At 37.5% G+C, this 19,683-nt stretch overlaps 1 protein-coding gene across 2 annotated transcripts in view; it reads left to right on the top strand.

Moving 5' to 3' along the window:
- Positions 1-19,683, top strand: part of LOC139138719 (angiopoietin-1 receptor-like) — an 87,065-nt gene that overhangs the window by 44,972 nt on the left and 22,410 nt on the right. For both annotated transcript variants that reach the window (XR_011553661.1, XM_070707227.1), the window contains exons 7-11: positions 1,725-1,877; positions 3,491-3,766; positions 4,445-4,774; positions 5,192-5,262; positions 14,442-14,685. Coding sequence is in view for 1 of the 2 variants with exons in the window: in XM_070707227.1 (XP_070563328.1) it covers positions 1,725-1,877; positions 3,491-3,766; positions 4,445-4,774; positions 5,192-5,262; positions 14,442-14,685 (1,074 nt within the window). In the remaining variant the exon portion in view is untranslated. The remainder of the gene's footprint in view (positions 1-1,724; positions 1,878-3,490; positions 3,767-4,444; positions 4,775-5,191; positions 5,263-14,441; positions 14,686-19,683) is intronic.

The following is a 19,683-nucleotide window of genomic DNA, read 5'->3' as shown; positions in this document are numbered from 1 at the left end:
TAACTTTCTTGTGAACTATTTGTCAGAATGGCATTTTTTAGATAGTGTTCCGTGCTCCAGATATTCTACACTTTGTTTTTGGAATTGTTAACATCTTGGAGAGAGATGAGTTTCCGAGCTGCAGATAATCTACGTCTGACTTTAGAATTTGAAAAATCTTAGAGAGACGGGAGTTTCCGTACTGCAAAGTTCGTTACGAGTTCTTCGTCGAAATTGTTTGACAAGGAAACACGTCACTGTTAGCCATTAACAAGAAATTTCTCTTATAAGATAGTAAGCTGTTTATTTGTTATGCCAGACTATATACTTTGTCCCCTTTAGTTTGTAATTTCAATGTGCAGAAGTAAGTCAGACTCTTAAAGTTTGCTTCACTGAATATTGTTTTCTTGTTATCGTTATGTTGATTTGCTTTATTAAAACAGTGCTCGAATTTGTAAGTAACTAATTAATTGTCTTTGGCCATCCTTGGTCCGACTTCCTGCTCTTCTCACGGTTAAAACGAGCTGCTTAAGTCTGAAAATTTGCCCTAAATTTATAGAGCCAGAAATTTCGACTCCATGCGACCTACATGCCGTAACAGTTAAAATATTAAATGGCCACGATCTTTGCTGACAATGGACAGTTGAACGTAATTGCACTATGAGTGCAACTAGTAAACATAGTTATTTAGTCTTACATTGATTTAGTGTTACTCAGTCTCAAATTTCAGGCCCTTTTGCAGGACATCTTGTTTCAAGAATGCAAATTTTTGAGCGAAATTAAGTAGGCTTTGCCCTAGGATGACAGCGAACTTTAAGTAGCTTCAAATATCACAAACGTAAAAATACTAACACATCACAATCATAAGAAAACCTTACTGGTACGAAAAAATTATATGCGTGTAAAATATCCCAGGTATGAAAAATACGATTGGAACTATTTTGGGAAAATTGGATGAGAGTAATTATTAGGAAAATGTAACGAAATCGAAATTTTTACAGCTGAAATTTTACAAAATGATAGAATAGTGTAAAATTTGAAATATTGTTCTCATCGAACAAAACAACGAAAACACAACGATTATTGCACACTTCTTTCATCGGATTCATTTTCATGAAAAAAGTATATTTTTGTGTAAATGTACTAAAGAAACGAGACAAAATGTTTAAAATTTCTCTAATTGACGACTTTTGAGTCAGGGCACTTTTGAAATATCCCTGACTTTTTCGTGAATTTAAGGCTTCATAAACATTAAATTAAGTCAGGGCACATTTTAAATGACCCTGACTGACTTAACTGTAAATCAATCGAAAAGTTTCATTTTGGTCGAGGAAAAGTGACAAACTGAGATTATTACTAGTGTTTCAGTAATGAAGAAACTCCAGACAAGCTCACATATTTTCATTCAAATATGAAAATTGTTCATATGTTTTGAACAATATTGCATTAGATACTATCATGCACTGATTCTTACTCATAACATTTCAACAGCTTTGTAAATTTTGAATAAAATTTTAAAGATGGTAAGCAAATATGGTGTAGTATTACACAAATTTCTACAATTCTTGAGAAATTGCGCCAATCCAATTATCCCAATTTAGTTCCAATCGTGTTGAAAACAAATTACGGTTGGAAATATGAAGATAGAAAAAATTGCATGTATGACAAAAAATCAGTACGAGTATGCAAAAATTAACAGATACTTGGCAGTGTATATGCATCACCATTGCAATATGTTTTTCAAGTTCCAGATTCATGTCCTGGCGGTTTCTACGGTGAGCTGTGTAACTACAAATGTCACTGCAAAGACAATGCAGCATGTGATAAGGCAACAGGATGGTGTCCAAATGGAGAGTGTGCTCCAGGATGGATTAATGTATTTTTAGACTGTCAACAGGGTAAATGCCGTTTTTCGTGTTCATTACCATTTTAGTATTTTATGATTGACACACTCAGGCGACTTAAGTAATTGCGAAATCTTAATGTAAACGTCTGCTATTAATTATTGATACTTTGATTGCTCGATTGCTTTTATTGAACGAAAATTCTCCACGTTGAAACTACTTTACCGTGTCATAAGTGACCAAACCTAGCAGTTCGTGATACGTTTCAGTTCGTAGGATTTAATATTGTGTGTCTTTACTCCAAAATATTGTCTCTTCATACGTCAGTAGCAGAAACTCAGTCGAAAATACTAACTGCAACTAGTCACAAATAGTAATTACGAGCATCATTATTGTGTACATGCGCCTGCATTATTACCTGTTCGGAAGGGGAATGCATTTCTCTTTGTATCAAAAGAAATTGGGTAAAGGGTCTTGTAGTGTTTGTTTGTTGCGGCGGGAGCTTATTGTGCTTTTTTTTCAGAAACACCCTACAGTGACTGGTTATTGCAATAATCTGTAATAGTTGCCGAATATTTAAAGATAGTTCATTTACCGAAAAAATTATTTTAGTGGTGTGGAACAATTTCTGTTGCTCAATACGACTTTGACAAACACGAGTCGAAATACAAACTTCTGCTGACGCGAAAGCAAAATCTCCAGCCAACATGTGTCGTCAGCAGCCATAAGGTCGTTCACGTTGCTTTCGCTGTGATTTTTTGTCTCGAGCTAAACGGATGCGGGGGATGGTGTTTTCAAATAGGGAACCCTTTTGTTGTGCTACCTATGCGCAAATTTTGACAATGTTTTAGAGTATACGGGCGTCAATTACCTATACCATTTGCTACCTTGAGTAATCCTGTATAAAAAATCTGATTTCCCTGGTCTTATTGTAGTCGTTACAGATAGCTGGTAGCGCACCACTAACCAACATACTTCAGCAACAATGCCCCAAAATACGACTGACGCGACTTGCCAATACGCATGGCAAGCCATCGTAATTAAAATAGCTTCTCTACAATCACATGCTGAATTTCCGTCGTTAAAAATGTAGATTTTAATAGTCTCTGATCGGCACTTGACGTTGGCATTGAGACAGTCTTGGTGACGTATCGTGCCTCGCAAGGTATAAACCGATCTTTTAACAAAAACGACGATGTTACATTTCCGTCTTTCAACTGTCTCCCACTTAAGTGACTAAAGAAATTTGTATCGATGACGTCCCGAATCATTTTTTCATAGTTTAGAGTTTTCGATTTACATAAATGCCGACATATTGATTTTCAGCAATTTTCGAGACCTTCGATGTTTTTGCTGAGCAATTAATACACTTTGTCATGTATATTTTTTATGTTATCCACGGAAGATATACTTTGTCGACACAACACGGCGATTGACGGGTAGCTTTGAGGAAATTTTCACAATCTGTAGGAAAAATGTTTTTTTTTCATGTTATCATTATAAACTTAATCTTAGGCCTAAATAACTCTCTACAGACCTCACACCTCTATTTTTGGTTTGTAAACGGAGATGGTATCAATATTAACGTAAATCGCGTATAAGTTCAAACATTTAAAACCGATGAGGCGAACATGTTGTTTTATTTATCGAAGCGTTTTCGTTTCCAGATGGAAGTCTTAAAATATGGGCTTTGTATAACGTAAAGGTCAACCCTGGTGAAGAGACCTCTATCATCTGTGAAGTTGGCAGAAACCCATTTGTATCGCCTGATGATGTGACACTGGTTGATCAGTCTGGGTCTGAAATTACACGTACAAGTTTTAATTCCCGAGGACGATACATTTTATTAACCAATTATAGCAGTTCAGCTGATGGTGATAGACTGCCATACACATGTAGAGTTGGAGACCAGACAAAACAGCTGACAACTTTAGAAACATATGGTAAGGATCACAAGAAATAAAGTGACGATTTCTAGTCATCAGAAATATGGTGCTAAGACACAAACACATTTGACAGTGAATAACTGTAAAAGAACACAACACGTTTTGAAGTCAGTAGAAGTCAGTACAGTCATCATTCTCTCATGCCTTAAAACATGTAAGTTTTAGAATTATGTAATTGAACCGACGATTTAATTTTGGATTATATAAGTTCAAGCTACGAGTGTTGAATAAAGTGCGATGTATCACAAAAGTGAGACATGTCGACTCAAAAATTTAACTACTCCAAACACATATGACACGATCAAGTTTGAGGTCCAGGAGTGCGAGCATCACATGTAATCAACTAAAAGGTAGTAAAGAGTCAATGATTGACTGATGGATGAATGGATGAATTCATTGATTGATTGATTGGTAGATTGATTGATCGATTGATTGCTTCTTGTTCATTTATTCATTTATCAACTAAGTATCAAATTTTAGCGTTTTTAAAGTGCAATTGTCTTTTGAAACGTCGAGTTATAAGATTTTGAAGCAAAACGTAACACATGTTGAACAATATGAACAATAATTATTAACTTTTAAAATTTAAGGGAAAGGATCCGATTGTCCCTAGAAATGAGTAAAAACAAAGCACATAACATTATTTCCTTCTTTTCTACACTGTTCTAATTTCAGTTTTACCTCAATTTTCACCGATCAATCGGCCCGATCTTTCTCAACGAGCAACAAGAATAACTGTCACGTGGAAGAAATGGGAGAACGGTACCGACCTTGGAGATGGACCTGTTGTGTCTTACAAAGTGTACTTCAAGAAGACAACAGATACCGATTGGACGGCACATCAGCATTTCCCAGTAATCGATCAAGATCAGACAAGTTACACCACAGACATCACGGGTCTTGTCTGGTCTACTAGTTATGATTTTACAGTGACTGTCAAACGACCAGGACCATTGGGAGAAGGCAGCAAGGGCACATACAGTACAGTAAGCACAATGTGTGATGGTAAGTGCATTTAATGAGGAAACGTCCCCATACAGATCTTGCAATCTAATTTTGCCTAATCTTAAGAAATCAGAGTCATCAATTCGCGAAATGAGGCGATATCCTGCAGTAAATTGCATATCCATTGCTGACGGTGTGGTATTATTGCCATAAAATTTGACGTTTTCAAAACAGTCGCATCGCCGCCAATTCTTACCAATGGCAACAATATATTGATTCTATAAAATGTATTTATTTCCGTTTAAATTTTAATTTTGCTCCTTCAATGTTTTTTTTTAATGTCGTATGTTGAAATTTAATCAAATATTAATTTTTGTTGTATAGTTGCTAATAGTATGGCTTAGATAGTTGACATTATATTCCACCTCCTCGAATATCAAGCGGTATGATATTTTGTTAAACAATGTCCCATTGCAGTACCTTCAGAGGGACCAACAATCACGGGAACAACATCAAATCATCCAAATGCTCTACAAGTTAGCTTGTTGGTGAGTGAAATATATCTTATTGTTGGTGAAGTTTAATATTTTTCGTATTTTAAGTTACTTTACATAAAGAATAAAGTGATCAAATGGTATGCTCTACATGTCGAATAGAACGATAATTAACAGCTCCGTACGACTAAACAGATTTTTGCAAACAACATTCAAGTGAAAATATAGGTATTAAAATTAACTAGTCATATCACGCAATGAATAATTCAGACGCTTTATAAGTGATTAAGGTGAATCTAGCGTCATGATATAAACTTGAAGATAACATAAACTGTTGATCTTTAACAAGGAAAAACAGAATGCCCCGTTTGTTTTACTGAACAGAGATGATATTCTTTAATGTAGGGTGACTCACCTTGAATTCAACAACACATCATGTATCTTAGAATGTGTTATGTCCATTGCATGCTGACGCATATTAAATAGAAAAATGCGTCATACAATGGAAATAGCAAAGTGTTAGATTGCGGACTAGAGTGTTTTTCTGTCCCACTTTTTTCTTACGTCCAATACTCTCAGTAAGTTGTTCTATTACTATTTATGGAACCAATCGTGAAATAATTAAAATGAAGTGGCCCACCATGAAAATGGCAATATACAGTGTTATTGACAAACTTCACTTGATTGGAATTATAAAATGAAACGTTATTGACAGAAAGCTCAAATGGAAACTGTAAATATTGTGCACACAGTTTTCCTTTAAAGGGAAAGTAATCAGTATTTCATGAACCTGATTTTATTATTGCCACATTTTAAGCCTTAGAGGATTGCGTTCAAGTTCAAATCGGCATTTAAGTTACATATTTTACAGCCAAATACCGGGTACATCTCCATATACCCCGTGGTAAATTTCATATATATTTGAATTATAAAAAAGGTTGCGATCAGTCGTAGAGTATCCGTTTGTGAGAAAGCAATATATGTGCACAGAAAATGGGAGACTAGTTAACTAAATGTCCCGAGATAGCGGTGAGATTCATCATTCAGTAGCAAATATTATGAAGAGTACATTTATCTGCGTGCGTGTTGCGAAAACGACGTCCGAAACTTTGAATTCACCTAATTGTAGAATGCAAAATCAATAACAGCTTGAACTTTACATGATGATCAGCTATTTTTATAGGCGTTTCAATCAATCATAGATTGATAAGTATTTTGCACATTTAAAAGAATATCTGAATTTACATATTTCCTCTTAAAGATAGATGTTTCTAAGTCGTGCCATTACTTGTATGTTAGTGAATGTTTTAGAAAGCCTTTTTACTTTTGAACAGTAGTAGTAGTAGTAGTAGTAGTAGTAGTAGTAGTAGTAGTAGTAGTAGTTTTTCAAATATCTTTATTTCACATAGGTCCCTACATACTAAAACTGTAAAAAGAAATTTTTACATTTCAAGGAACCAAAGGAATATAAGATACAAATAAAAGAAAATCACTATAAAGTGATGGTCGGCATTGAACAAAAAACGTCATGAATGACAACAGTAAATGTCAGCAAGAAAGACATATCTTAAACCTATCACATAATATTTCAAAGATGACACAACCTGGCGATGCACAAAAGCAGGGTAGTATCTTAAATGTGAAAATTGAGTTGACCATCATGTGTGTCACAAAGAATATCATCAAAAGCCCAAGTAATATTAAAAGAATGTAAATTTTCATTGAGACGATGATATTCAAATTCAAGTCTCAATCTGGTGAAAATCTTGCTTTTAAATATGTCCAAAGGATCAACAGGACCCTGGTTTCTAAACACATTTCTTCTTGCTAAATGTATACACAACTTAGCCATTGTAGATAGGTAAATAAAAAGAGACATTGCACGTCTATGAATAAAAACAGAGTTTTTAACAGGAGGATTAATGAAAAACCATGCAATGTTTACAGCTTGCCCAGGTAAAACTAAACGAGATGTTATAGTGGAAATAACACCTAGAAGCGGTTGAATGTTTGGACACTCAAGGAAAGTATGTAAAAGTGAATCAATATCATTACAGAGAGAACAGTTTGCATCTGAACGAAAATCAGTACGGAACAAAAATGACCCAGTTTGATAGGCTCCGTGCATAATCCCCTTCTTTCTTTATGATGGGATCACAATAACATGAAGCAAAGTTTGGTTTGATGGAATGTGGAATGCTCAAAATGTCCCCCCAGATGGTGTCTAATCTGTCTGGTAAACATGCATAATGATGAGCCATTATCAAGTACTTGTTGTTGTTGTTGTTGTTGTTGTTGTTTCTTTATTCCTCCTCAACACATGAGAAGAGTTGCATCAACACATTAAATTACAGAGGTAGTAAGGGAAAAAAGTTACTCAAAAAAAAAAAAAAAAAAACACACTAAATTATATAAGTAAGCTTCTTAAAAAGGCAATACACGATACTAAGTTCAGTTCTCAAGGCACATTTGCACAAAGTCCAGCACAATTTCTTGAAGAGTTGCTTGTTCACCAGACTCCTGGTAGTGAATCATGTAAATACTATCTCCTAAAATATTTCCAATGAAGTCAAGGTCATTTAAGTTGAAAAGTGTTGCAGAAACAGTAATGCTCATTTTGTCGAAAAGACAGTTCCAAAAAGAGTCTCTTGCTATTGTTGTATGACAACAGGAAGTTAACAGATGAGTCAAAACATCATCAACTGTATTTTGACACTTAAAACAGACTTCATTTCTAGGAAAAGTGAGAAGTTTCATAATACTGTAAACAATTTCTCGGCGTTCAGGAAAATTGCGTAAATATGTGTACAAGTGAAATGGAGCTAACTTAGTGTGCAATCGAGAGTAAACCAGCATATCATCTCTACTTTCCAATCTTTGTCTCCAGCAATTATTTTCATTCTCATGGATGGCATCATTCACAATTGTCTTCCAGATAGGTTTTGGCGGGAAATAGCCAGTAGCGCAAAATTCATCAAGAAAGCATGTCAGATTGTATTTTGAAATGATCTTAACAGTATCAGCAATAAATCCTAAAGATTTCTCTGTAGAAGACAGTTTGAATTCAAAAAGACGATGTAAAAAAATACATTTTCTTGTTGAAAAAATATTACAGTTGCAAAGATTTCCAAAAAATACAGTAGGAAAAATGTTTTTTTTTCATGTTATCATTATAAACTTAATCTTAGGCCTAAATAACTCTCTACAGACCTCACACCTCTATTTTTGGTTTGTAAACGGAGATGGTATCAATATTAACGTAAATCGCGTATAAGTTCAAACATTTAAAACCGATGAGGCGAACATGTTGTTTTATTTATCGAAGCGTTTTTCGTTTCCAGATGGAAGTCTTAAAATATGGGCTTTGTATAACGTAAAGGTCAACCCTGGTGAAGAGACCTTTATCATCTGTGAAGTTGGCAGAAACCCATTTGTATCGCCTGATGATGTGACACTGGTTGATCAGTTTGGGTCTGAAATTACACGTACAAGTTTTAATTCCCGAGGACGATACATTTTATTAACCAATTATAGCAGTTCAGCTGATGGTGATAGACTGCCATACACATGTAGAGTTGGAGACCAGACAAAACAGCTGACAACTTTAGAAACATATGGTAAGGATCACAAGAAATAAAGTGACGATTTCTAGTCATCAGAAATATGGTGCTAAGACACAAACACATTTGACAGTGAATAACTGTAAAAGAACACAACACGTTTTGAAGTCAGTAGAAGTCAGTACAGTCATCATTCTCTCATGCCTTAAAACATGTAAGTTTTAGAATTATGTAATTGAACCGACGATTTAATTTTGGATTATTATGAGCCATTATCAAGTACTTGTAAATTGCACCTTTTTCTATTTTACACAGAAAATAATTGTGCTCTGTAGAATGTTGCAGCTGAAGAATACACAGTATCTGGCGCATTGTTTGGATTGTTGTTACAAAAATGATTTTCAATGACGGATTTCAAACGAATAGGAATAGCCTTGTAAACACATTGTAAAGACATAGAAATAATACGCTGTGAATGAATCGCAACTCTATCACACAAATCTGAAGAAGTTAACCAACGATTTTCCACAGTATTGAAAAGATCACCTATAGTTGTAACTTGAGCGTTGACAAAGGCTGGAACAGTAAAAGGAGACTTATGAACGGGATGCATAATGAGTGGGTTTTGAAAAAGAGGCTCTTTAAGAATGTCAGGAATACTCAGTGGGATTCCTTTACGAATTTTGTCAACAGAATTCCAACAATGTAATAAATCACGATGAAAAGCAGGAATAGCAGCATTACAAAAATCAATGTCAGTCGTGAGAAGTAACTGTTTGTCATAATTGAGACCACCAACTCTTCTAAAATAAAAATCTGTGAAATAATACGACGGATGATGAACATCCTGATACAAATACTTTTGAATGTAACTGAGACGTAAAGAAATACAACGAGTTTTAAGATGAATAAGGCCTTGGCCACCTTGAATGAGAGGTAAGTACAGTGTTTCTGAAGGAATCCAATGACGTCCTTGCCAGAAAAATCTCAGAAAAAGGGTTTGAAGGTAAGAAAATGTTTGAACATCGGGAGTTGTACAAGTCAATCTGTGAAGTAATTTTGATGCAATGAGCTGATTAATGACTAAAACACGACCTCTGTAAGACATGCCAGGTGCAAAAGACGACCAAAATTTCACCTTGTTTTCAGTGATGTTCACTAATTCAGACCAATTTTTCTGACAATAATTATTTGAGTTACCAACATACACACCGAGCAGTTTTAACCCTGTTGAGTTCCATTTGATATTTAATGGCGTGTCAGTACGATTTCGCCAACTACCAGCCCAGAGACCTTCAGATTTCTTGAGGTTAACTTTTGCATTAGACGCATTTTCATATATTTAAGAGTGGACTTTAAGTTACTAAAATCTTCATCTCTAGTAATAAAAGCTTCAACGTCGTCGGCATACGCAGAAAGGCATGTAGGACAAGGAGCTTATGGTGTTATCAATCCCCTTATGTTACTGTTATTCCTAATCTTATCTAAAAATGGTTCTAAGGCAATCACATAAAGTTGACCAGAAAGTGAGCAACCTTGACGAATCCCACGATTAATTGAAATTGGAGCGGTAATGGAACTATTTATCTTTAAAACTGACTGAATATCTGTGTAGAGAGTTTTAATGTAATTAATAAAGCGGGGGCCAAAACCAAAAGAACTCAGAGTTTTAAAAAGGTAATCATGACTGACACGGTCAAAAGCCTTTTCCTGGTCTAGAGCAACAATACCCAGAGGTGAGTTTGTGTCATTGGCATAGAAAATACTATCTTGTAATAAATTCACATTATCAAATATGTGACGATTTGGAATAGAGCAGGACTGATCAACATGAATTATTTTGGAAAGAACATTACGTAAACGAATTGAGAGAGCTTTCGTGACAATTTTATAGTCGCTACATAACAAGCTAATGGGTCTCCAGTTCTTGACTAAAGTGTTGTCTCCAGCTTTCGGGTGAAGACTAAGCACGGCTCTCCGACAAGAAATAGGAAGCTGATCATTACGGAAACATTCAATGAAAACTTTATGAAGGTCTTGACCAATAATAGACCAGAATGTTTTGTAAAATTCATTAGGCAAACCATCCATACCTGGAGTACGGTCAGTTGAAAGTTGCTTTCAGCAAAAGTAAGTTCATCAAGAGTAATTTCACCATCAAGGTAATCACGATCTTCCTCGTTCAACTGCACCAAATTGTCGAGAATTGCAGACTGAGCCTCAACGTCAACATGTTCAGCAGAATAAAGCTCCTTGTAGAAATTGTAAAAAATGTCACGAATTTCATCGGGATTTTCTGTTGTTGAGCCGTCATCGCGTTTCATGTGAATAATGGGCTTTGATCTTCCCCGCTCTCGTTCAAGAGAATAGAAGAAACTGTTCGAAACATCACTGTGAGTAAGTAATTGGTGACAAGATCGTACAGCTGCACCTCTGCTCTCCAGGTCTACCAACTGAGCCAGAGAACTTTTCTTTTGCTGGTATTCATCAAAGACACTTTTGTCTTCATGTAACTTTTTCTCAAGTTCTTGAATTTCTTTTTCTAGGCGTAGTCTATCCCATTTCAGGTTGTACTGGTTCGAAGCACAATACTGCTGAGTTAAAAGTTTAATTTTCCACTTTCCTATCTCCCACCATGTCAACAAATCACAATATTGATCCTGTCGCTGTCTCCAGTTTAACCAAAAATGAGAAATGAGATCTTTATAGAGTTCATGCTTTAAGATACTAGTATTAAGACACCATATTGGGTTGCAATGTTTGACTTCTTTCTGTGTAACTCTTAACTTTACCAATGAATGATCAGTAAACGTAAGCGCAGAATGATGAATTGAAGCCACCGTAATGCGAGATCTCATCCACTTGTTGATGTAAATCCTGTCAAGACGAGCCTTTTTGTCATTTCTGTGCCAGGTGTAATTACGGCTGTCCCCATGATAGTGACGCCAACTGTCAACAAGTCTATACTTGTGAATTAAATTATTCAAATAGCGAACTGCACACATGTCAGACTCCTTACAATTGATTCTGTCTAATTCTTCATTCAGAGTACAATTAAAGTCTCCACCAAGGATAATTACACTGTCAACATCTAAGCTTGATAGAAGATCATTCAGCTTGGTAAAACACCACAACCGTTCATTGGAGGTAGTGTGTCCATACACATTAATAATATTGACTAGGCTGCCATCAACGTGTGCTTGCACGTACAGTAAATGTCCAGGAATTGGTTCTGATGTGCGAATGATATCAATTGTAGAGGAGGGTGAAAACAATATAGCAACACCTGCACTGTTTGTTGAACTATGTGACAAAATACAACGTCCTCTCCAAATCAAAGGCCATAATTTTTCATCACTTGGTATGGTGTGAGTTTCTTGTAAAAGGTAACAAGAAGCCGGATTGGAATGCTTGAGGAAATCAAAAACTTGGAAGCGTTTCATCGAGTCTCGACATCCACGAACATTAAGCGTTACACAGGACAGAGCCATGCCTGTAAATAGGATTGAGAGAAGATGCTTCCACATAACGAAAGTGAACTAAATTGAAGAATCAATCGCAGTTGACCTACCAGTAGTTCTGACATAGTCTTTGATTTTACGAACCAGCTTGTAGATGCGAGCTCTCGTTGAGGTGTTCACGGGCTGTGAAGAGCGATATCCAAGCAACATTTTCGCAAGTTCTTTCAAATTTGGATGGAAGTCAAAACAATCCTGAATAAACTTCTTTGAATGTTTTGTGTTTTCCAAGAAGTCTGCAATCGATTGAGTTGATACATCATGGAAAAACGGAGAATCTGAAACATCCGACACCACTGATTCATTGTCATCAGTTTCCTTTGGCGTAGAATCTTTAAAACTTTCTTCTGTAGACTGGCTAGCAATATGTTGAGAAGAAAGCGGTGAGAATGAGATGCTCTGAGAATCAACTGTAGACATATCTATATCCATCGATGCATTGGTCTTGTCTGCAATGTCTTGAGAATCCGGAACGAAATCAGAAAGTCCGGAGAGAACAAGCGACGGAGTGCAAGCTGGAGAAGAATCTGAGGATTCTGAAGCTTGCGTAAAACACAGGTCCGGAGAAGGGGGAAAGGCGATGGAGGGGTTCGTACCCTCTCATCATCAGTAACATCATTTCCCTTTGAAATTTCGTTGTCATTCGTTCTGTCAGTGTTCAAGACAGTTTCTGTATCATCTTTCAAAGACGGTTCACGTTGAACAATGTCAGTTTCGTCATCACAAACTATATTTTCTTGTTCCTCATTACCATAGGCATCACTGTTGATTTGCGGTGTATCAGAAATGTCCGCGACGTTATGACCATCAACGTTATCAGCCATCGTTGTGTTTTCACGTTGATGTACATCTGTGCCCTGATTGGAAAGAGTTGACGAATTACCACAGACTGGTTCCATCGGGCGTTGAACATATTCATCGTTGTTGGTCGGAATTTTAACACCTCTTTCAAATTGACTGTTGTTAATTACGGTAGCATTGTCTTTTTCTGGCAATATTGCAGTTGGTTCGGTTGGGCTGATTGTTGACAATCACGCTGAACATGTCCCTTTTGACCACACTTGAAACATTTCATTTCTTCGGTTGAAAGAAAAATTCTGTATCGTTTACCTTCGTACTCTACAGTCAAAGGTCCTTCCCATGTACCGTGAAAGTCGGCATCAATCAGTACCAGAGCTTGTCTTCGGAAAGATCTTACATGCTTTAAATGTTCGCTCTTGCATCCGAGAGGAATCGTTTTGATTTTACTGACAAGTTTACCAAATGTAAGAAGTTCAGTTTCAATCACATGATTCGGAATAAACGGTGGAACGCCAGACACTATGACTTTTGTCGCTGGTTTTACAACAGGCTCAACTTGAATCGTGTAGCCGTTCAGTTCAAAACCACTCACACAAACGTTTTCTACCCACGTAATTGAGTTGAAATAAACGATGACTGAACCGTAAACTCTTGAAGCAGCGATGATATTCTGTGGACCAGTAATCGATGAAATAGCCTGTAAATACTTTTCAACGGAGACTCCTTCCATGGATTCACACTTGACACCATGTTTCCTCGTGAGGCCGGCAAACGTAGCTAAGCGTCCATTGTCAATGAATGGCGCGGCCATCTTGGCCTAGAAAGCAGCACACGGAAACCACTGAGGGAATCCGTAAAAATCTCTTCAATCAAAGTTCAAACACACAAAAAACTTGACAGCAGCAGTCCACAACCGGAGCAAAATCAGATCAGACACCGATGTAAGTCCGGAAAACACTGAAAGACTCAAAACTGTAGCAAAACTCAGAGCACACTACCACGACGTGTACACATGCGTAGTAGTAGTAGTAGTAGTAGTATATTCACCCTATATACATTAACAAGTGTTAAGTGATGGAAGCCACCAGGATGAGACACTATCTCTAGTATCCAATAGTAACCAATGACGTGTAGTTTATTTATGAGATTATGTTAATAAAGTAGATTTCTAGTTAATGGCTACACTGTGTGAGTCGTGTGTCTTTTGCTCTAATCAAAAGTGCACTAAAACACAACAGTAGTAGTGGTGGTGGTGGTGGTGATGGTGGTGGAGGTAGTCGTAAGTAGCAGGCGAGGAGTCTTGCTCTTACTAATTGATCTTTCCTGTAATTTTGTGTAATTTATACCGTGACAGGTCCCTGATCCATCCAAGATCAAATGTGATAATGTCGGATTCATCGAGAATTTTCTTTTGAGGTACAGGAGAGCAAACACACAAGATGAATATATAGAAGTGGCAGTTACTGATGGCAGTTCCCGAGAGTTCATAGTCGCTGGGTTGCATGCATTTACTGAGTATGAATTGATGCTGTCGTTCAACAACAGAGATGAACAAAGTCCGTGGAGTTCGGTGTACAAAGCAAGAACGGCCGAGGATGGTATGTGAATAAAATATCAATCGATCTAATGATTTTTCGTATGGGACACCTCTTAAATTGTCAACATGTCGATTAAATGACCAGTAATCGCTAAATCTTATTCTTAGACTAGTAGACTTTCATCCGGTATCAAATTATCCAAACCGTTTAAGTTAAGGAAAATAAGTAACGATGATTTTATAACCACCACATGAGGATCTCCCGGACAAAACTTCACCAGATGGTATGTCTTTTAAAAGGAAATTGACTATTTATTGATGTATAGCATAACAGTTCAATAATAACACACGCCAGGAAGGTCAAGATCACCATTTGTTTCCCGCCCAAGGGATGGTGGTCATGGCGGTAATATTGATGATGCTCGAGCCGAAGGCAATGGTATCATCAATATTACCGTCACAAGCCCAAGGGCTGGCAACAAATCGTGATCTTGCCCGTGTCAGCGTGTTTTATTAATTTTATTACACCGAACAAACACTTTTGTTTTCAAAACTTTGATAAGAATGCAGCCAAGTGTGGATACTTGCGGCTAAATATAGTCAAATTCATTGGTAACGCAGTTAACTTCTGATATTACATGTACCTTAACACGAAATCGAGGCCACAAATAACAAAATCAATTAACAGTCATACCAGCGGCTGACTACGCAAAGGCATAAACCTGCTTAATACACTGTGCGAGTAGCGGAAGTGTACTTGACTAAATTCATGGGCACCGCCATCTTTTTTGATTGCTTGGTGAGAAACAAATACGAAACATGCAAGGCATTATTTTTAACTCCATTCATAAAATATATCAATGCACGTTAGCCAGTAAATAGTATTTTTCACCCCGTGATTGAAAGAAAATGTGGTTACCTTGATGCCATAAAAATATAAAAAAGTTAATACTGTCCTGCATATGAACGGGGCCTCACATTATTTAGAAAATCGCCCTCTGCGTCAATAACTTGATGCAAATTGTCAGTTTTACGAAGGTTTTTAGCTCTCAATGCTAACGTTGAGCAGTACAGTTGCTACGGCAAAGACAATGATGGTATAATAGGTCCCTTATAGAACGTTCACAAGGTGGGTTGGTATCATGGTGCAAAATGTTATGCACAAAAATTGCCATTTAAGTCCAGCTTGTTGACAATTAAAGTGGAAATCTATACCTACCCTGGGCTGATAAAGTATGCATCAGAGCCTTACTGCGTGACCTAGTAACTCGGTGTCTGAATTTGTTCTTTAAGCAATGCGTAATTGTACTACAAATGTACAGAGCAAATAACAGTTTATTCTCTCTTATCACGAATCAATTATTGGCCATGTAAGCGTCGACTGTGCATCTTCTATGGAAATAAAATTTCTCATCTTAACCTCTGGCGCGACACCGAGGGCTGCGCTCTATACGATATTAGCACAGTTGAGATAAATTACGTCAACGAGAATGTGCATGGTAATCGATCAAATACGAAAGAAATTACCCAACGCTTCAGTTACAATTTATTTTCCGTTGTGCCATTTTTAACGTTTTTGTTTCGAAACGGTGGCTGAAAATACGCCCCATGACATGATAGTAGAAACCTCCAGGAAACCTCTTCCGCTTTGCCAGCCCAGGTACGTTTTCATTCCATTGCATATTTTTCTAAAACAGATGGCCCTTCTTATCTTAACGTAAATGCCGGAAAATGCCGAAGAGTTTGACCGGTTAAGAAGGGCTTGACTACGTAGTCTGGTTCCCTGACCCATTTCCCCGGTAGAGGGCGTGGGGAAATATAGGGTCAGGTACCGGGTAGCCATCTTGAACAGAATTTTGTTCAAGATGGCGGAGGTTAGTCACCTGACAGAACATGCTACAACAAATATGGCTGCTACCATGAAAACGCCGGTCAAAATTTGACTGGATCAGAATTATGTTCGAACACTGGTATCCGAACCAAAAACATTGGCACACGAGACGGGAAACATAAACTGAAAGGATTAATCCAGAAGTACGGGGAAATAGAGGTGATTGAAGGCTGGCTGTGATATCGCATCAGTACTTGTTGCGTGTATCGAACGCGCTAGGGTCATTGAGGTCATCGCCGACTGTGGCGTGACCCCAATGACCCGAGCACGTTCAATACACGCCACAAGTACTGCTGCGATATCACAGCTAATTGAAAGCAAACTTTGTTGGAACTGTGAACGACGATTGATTTCGATGGATAGAATGGTGTCCGAATTTCGTGAAAAATGCCAGGCATCATGTCGACGTTCTAAAAGTATAAGAGGTGTGCTAAATCACAGTGGCTAAATCATGGAGTTAGAAAGTCTTTCTTTCTACCTCCACGGCTTTGTGGTACAAACAAGAAGTTGGTGTCATGTGAGCCTGAAAGTGCGAAACCAAAGAAAGATGAGAAAAAGTTACAACTGTTACTTTCATCCAATCACAGCTTGTTTTAATTAACCCAATAGCGTCCATGTTTACATTAGCCGGTACCTGACCCTATATTTCCCCACGCCCTCTACCGGGGAAATGGGTCAGGAAACCAGACTATTGACTACGCAGTTTCTGCGTAGTGAAGCTTCATTTCGTATTCATGGTGACCCCTGGCCAGCTGTCAATAACTTTGGGGGCTTTTGTCTTTTGGCGTGCTTTGCATATGCGTCGTTGGACACGACCTGCCAATCACCCAGGTAGTCAATTAAACTATTAATTGACTGTTTACCGACCCAATTAACACTATCCAGCAGTATTCAGTCATATTTTAATCGCGTGGCCCGGGTGGGCACAACGTAGGAACGCGTGTATTTCTGTGTGTACGTTTCACTTGTGTGTCTCTACTACCTCCATGTTTGTACCATCGTGTGTCCTTGTTTCACCTACAGCATTACCTTCAAGGTGACAGGCTTACTATTAATGTTCAGTATCATTGCACCGAGTTCTGCCCACGGTGAAAACCACCTGTTTTGCCTACTAATTACTGCCCGTCGCTGCCCGTCCTGAATGTAGCCTATCTATAGCTACAGTAATCACATAAATCATTTATCAGTTTTGATATATACTCCTAAATTGTAAGTTTGATCAAAATCGAGACCACATTCAAGGGCTATGCAAACTGTCCATGTAAGCACACACAGTGACAAGAAGGCGGCAAACACCTACTCACCAAGCACATCGAATCGGCGAAAAGAAGCATAAAAAGCTAGGCTTATCGCCAAAACAAACGCGCCAAGCGCTAACAAAAACCCATACCAAGCGGCCCTTTTCAGGGCCACCAAATACTCCAAAAAGGGAACTACCAAAAAATACGATAAGATGACATAGAACACACAAACACTTAAAAGAAATAACAAAAATCGTACACATAACAAACAACTGAAACACAACATTAAATACAAAATAAACAATCACAGTAACGTAACAGAAAACATGGCCGTGGAAATAAATCAGCTATTTCCAAAGAAAAGCCGACAACAACATGAAATTCAACAACAACCTATCATCGCTCAAACTATGAAACTCCGAAAAATAGTACTAGGCAAAAGCCTTAAAATTCATTCGGACACCAACAAAACCAAACAGAATAAAACCACCTCAGGATTTCAACAAATAAAGTCGTATAATGTGACTACGCTACATCGTGAGACACAAACAATCGCAACAACACCAATTCAAAGAAAAGTCAAATTGGACTCCACGAACAACAAAAAAACAAAAACTTGAAAGCTATCTGAAGCTTCTAAACTCGCACTTCTAGAGATACCCTTTCAAACAAGGAAACAAAACATGTCGCGTGCCAAAAGAATCGCGATAAACCAGCTTGCAAACATTGGACAAATTTTGGGAAAATAACCCTTCGACAAGGGTCGGTTTTTCGTTATTGTCAACACAAACGATTACGTACTCGAATGCAAAAGGCAATTACGTAACACTCAGTATTATACACAACAAGCCAGAACAAACAGTAAACAAGTAAATGAACTATTAATTAAATGTACGAGAACAAGCACATCAACCAGGATACTTGTAAGTATCTTGATCCAATAAACATAAAATCCGTACCCCGCAGTGGTACTTATTGCCTAAGGGACCGAGCACAATTACGGCAGGGGGGGGGGCCGGAAGAGAAAATGGGGGGGGGGGCCACGAAAAAAATGAGTGTTCCTGGGGTGGGCCATGAAAATTCAAGGGAAAGTAAGGGTGGGCCACCAAAATTTTTTACAACATGACAGACAGAGAATATTTTTCAGCATTTTTGTTCCCTGTTGAAGCTGGAGTTCCTTGTTAAACTTCTTGTAGCATGATGAAATACCAAGTCTTAAACCTCACAATGCAGTTGTTATGTGTAAAATGAGCAATATTATTATTGAAAATTGACTTCATTTGTCAACAGTAATAATGGTTGGTATGATACAGAGGCTCGGTTGAAACTGGTTATTTCATCATGCTATAGGAATCCCTTATAGAACAGGAATGCCTGTCAGTACCATGTGAAATTAGCATTCACATGGCTAGTTGGCATGGCTTAATGCATGTGCATAGGGAATAGGCAGTCAGGCAGTCCACATTCATTTCAGAAGCACGTTGGTAACATGTGTATAGGCCGAAATATTTAAATGAGCTACCATTCACACACAGGTGAATGAATGGTTATTCTGAATCCACTCACATGTATGTGAACCAATGGTTATTTTGAATGCACATATAAATGACAGGGTCATCCTGGCAGAAAAAGAGCACCATGAAAAGTACTGATTTGACACCCGATTTCACTTATTTTGATGTTGCCGTTATGAATTTGGTAAACATTGTTACATTTGCATGTTTGCAAGGTGTAAGCAAACATCAAATAAGTGAAATCAAATTCCAGTAAAATCAAGTACTTTTACACAGCCTCTTTCGGTGAATTATATGATACAATTGGTTGGATATGTAATTTAACCATATTTGGCCTAAAACTAAGACAGGCCAAACAGAGTTAAAAGCAACTCTGACTCACCTGAACACAGCAAACACAAGCAGACTCACCT

The sequence above is a fragment of the Ptychodera flava genome, chromosome 8, assembly GCF_041260155.1.
Source record: "Ptychodera flava strain L36383 chromosome 8, AS_Pfla_20210202, whole genome shotgun sequence".
Taxonomy (NCBI): Eukaryota; Metazoa; Hemichordata; class Enteropneusta; family Ptychoderidae; genus Ptychodera; species Ptychodera flava.
This window is presented reverse-complemented; position numbering and strand designations above follow the sequence as displayed.